We start from the raw sequence: 3431 nt of genomic DNA on the forward strand, positions 1-3431 counted from the left end.
GTAATTGTTACCGATAATATTCACCTAATCTGTCCCAGTTTCTATTATATGTATTGTTTACTTTAACTCTTCTTCAATATTGATGAAATATTTCCGCTCACCGGGACATTTGCCACCAATTATTAAATTTCCTTCTATTTGTGTATTCAAAGTCTAATTTTACAATTATCTTTGACAAATTTATTATGCCTGTCATTAAAAAACATAAATAAGAATTTAAGAATAACACAGAACTAGCATTGGCAATCATACCATATCTTCTTTTTTATATAGACTGCAAATATTGATCTTACATGCTCGATAGGGACTAAGGAAGTGCACGAAAACAAGACGCGTACTAATCCAAGTACTGTTTTTAGAGGTAACTCAACAAACGCAATACAGAGGCCAAACACAAAATAAAGACATTTAGTATTCAACCAATAAATTAAAAGACGTATAAGACATACAATATTAAATATATAATTTGGTATTAAATGAAGTTGATTAGACAACTAAATATTGCACAATACAATTTTTTTTACAATATATGAATCAAATAAGGTTCCAAGCTGTATATTATTTCTTTTCAAACGTCGTCCATTAAATTTACGATTAGCGCGTTTAGAACTATATTAACTTGCACAAACTTTACATTGAGCATTTTTATAAACTATGTAGTTTAAAACCGAGTAATTTTAACAAAAGTTTTCAAGTGTATGTTTTCTAAAGCCAGTCACTCTGAGGTTTGATTTTATAGAAAGATGGGGAACAGCAGTAGTAGTGAAGATGAATCAGGTATTTTTTAATATTCAATAATCTTAATTCTATTTGACCATAGAATGAATTGAGCTTTAGTTATTTTTGTTTTTAAGCAATGATCATACATTTGGTAACTTAAAGAATTAAACATATCTCTAGCTGTATCGACACCATGTATGGTAGTACATGTACGTTTGTAAAATAGTGCAAGATACCAAAGTTAGTTTGAGGTTATATCAGAGTAAAGTTTACTCATATATATAAAACCGTGCTCGAAACAATATTTGTTTATTCAAAAGTCAAAGTTAAATTTTCGAAAATGATGTTATTTATTTTAGGTCCTTATTTTCCGAGTAATGAATATCAAAATTTTTATGAAACTAATGTCCCTCAGGCAAGATGACTTTTGATTAATTTCGCTAATACTTTTTGGGTCTTCTGATCTTATATAATGTACAATGTAGTTCATGAAATAATCGTAAATTTAGTATCTTATTTTACAATATAATTCGTATGTTATTAAATTAAGTAGTCAATCTTATTTGTTCAATTAACAGCAAAAGAAAATAAGAAAACAGCAGAAACACCACAGAAGAAACATACTAGGATTAGACGGACTCAACGAAGAAAAAGATTTTTACAGATTGGAAAATTTTCCATAAGCGTGGTAAAAGGTTCCATTATTGATCAAATTGTAAGTAAACTCATCTTATTTCATTTTTAAATGATAAATTAATATTTGACCTATTTATTCTAGGAGGTTTGTTGTAGTTTATTATTTTAAGACCACAAATTAAAACAAGAAAATATGCTTTCATTATTGTCCACCATCTTCGCAGCTGCTGTGAGGTCTTCAGCAAAACCATTAAAAACTGTGTCAAAAAGTTACGCTCTTAAGATTTTCGTTATGTGTTGCTTATACCACGCAATATTTTAGAGGAACAAGTCCTATCTTTTCGTGAATCTGAAACGTGTTTATGCACTGGTTTACAATTATTTAAGAATTATCATGAATAAGTCTTTTTTTCGTACCTTAAGTTAATTTTGATATGCACAATCGGCAAATGATTAACCGGAAACAATGTTTTTAATTTGTTTATTTTTTTAACGTTATTCCTTAACTCTGTATTCCACGTCTTTAACAACTGTTGTTGATATTAAAACAATTGAAATTTCTTTGTTATCGCTATTTTGCCTTTGATCTTTTTTGATCATCTCGCTTAAAAGATGGAAAATTATCGCTAGAAACTAAGGAGGCAATTGGCGTTGCTAATGAAGTTGACATGAAATTGACAAGGTCGTCATAGGTAAAATATAGCGATAAACAGATTATCATTGGTCATCTCAACTCGATTTATGCATTTCTCACTTTCGCCGTCCAGGCTCAAGCGAGAAAATCAATCTTGTTGAGATGATCAACGATAATCTATAATTATCTATAAATTTATGGTTTATGATGATATATTGCATGTAGACTGATGTAATTGTGACTGGATCTGTACCAAGTCTGGAACTGAATAAAGCCAGGACATCAAAACTATTACTAGACAAAGCAGGTGATTCTATACAAGACGAATGCAAAGAAAAATACCCATCAGTTATCACATTCTCTGATGTAGCCATTACCGGACCCGGCCGTCTAGATTGCCAACATATATTCCATGTGACAATCCAGAAATTTTCTAGTAAAGGGGATGAAAGGGTATGTCTATAAAAAAAACTGTGTCCCGCTTCCTGTTATATTGTGCCTCTCCCAAGTCATCGGGTTGTTGTCTCTTTGACTCATTCCCCATTTCCATTCAATTATATGTATTTATTTATGCAATGAATATAGTTATCAAAAGTGCCAGGATTATAATTTAAAAAGTACGCAAGACGCGCGTTTCGTCTACATAAGACTCATCAGTGACGCTCATATCAAAATAGTTATAAAGCCAAACAAGTACAAAGTTGAAGAGCATTGAGGATCCAAAATTACAAAAAGTTGTGCCAAATACGGCTAAGGTAATCTTAAACTGGACCCCTGTTGTGTTCACTTATCGCTACACTGCCTTCGGTGCGAAGCTATAGATAGAACGGCGGACCAGTTTAAGGTAATCTATTCCAGGGACAAGAAAATCCTTAGTTTTTCGAAAAATTCAAAGTTTTGTAAACAGGAAATTTATAAAAATGACCACATAATTGATATTCATGTCAACACCGAAGTGCTGACAACTGGCTGGTGATACCCTCGGGAACGAAACGTCCACCAGCAGTGGCATCGACCCAGCGGTGTAAATAGTTATCAAAAGTACCAGGATTATAATTAGTACGCCAGACACGCGTTTCGTCTACAGAACAGATACGCCGGTTTTTTTAATTAACATATTACATAGAAACGTCGCACGCTACTGGTGTTACTTTGGTGAAATCACGGACAAGACACATTCATCTTGTTAACTTTTAAACATAAACAATGATATTATAAAGTGTTGTATATTATTTTAAAGCTTTTAAACTCTTCTTTCAGATTATTGCAATTTTGTATATGTAACAGACCATTTTCATTAATTAAAACTCAATGAAACCTTTATTTTTCAATATGATTTCCTTGTCCCGCGTTACACTTTTAGTTTTGTGAAATTCTTAATACCGTAAAAAACATATAATCTTTTTTACCAAACGATATAAAAGTTTGTCTAGAACAAGCA

At 31.6% G+C, this 3431-nt stretch overlaps 1 protein-coding gene across 1 annotated transcript; it reads left to right on the top strand.

Moving 5' to 3' along the window:
* The first annotated feature begins 698 nt into the window (after positions 1 to 698).
* Positions 699 to 2455, top strand: LOC134726268 (uncharacterized). Its single transcript, XM_063590668.1, has 3 exons — positions 699 to 777; positions 1299 to 1435; positions 2216 to 2455. The coding sequence occupies exons 1-3, from the start codon at positions 744 to 746 to the stop codon at positions 2453 to 2455; spliced, it is 411 nt and encodes a 136-aa protein (XP_063446738.1). The 5' UTR covers positions 699 to 743.
* Positions 2456 to 3431: the final 976 nt, after the last annotated feature.

This window comes from Mytilus trossulus, chromosome 7, assembly GCF_036588685.1.
Source record: "Mytilus trossulus isolate FHL-02 chromosome 7, PNRI_Mtr1.1.1.hap1, whole genome shotgun sequence".
Taxonomy (NCBI): Eukaryota; Metazoa; Mollusca; class Bivalvia; order Mytilida; family Mytilidae; genus Mytilus; species Mytilus trossulus.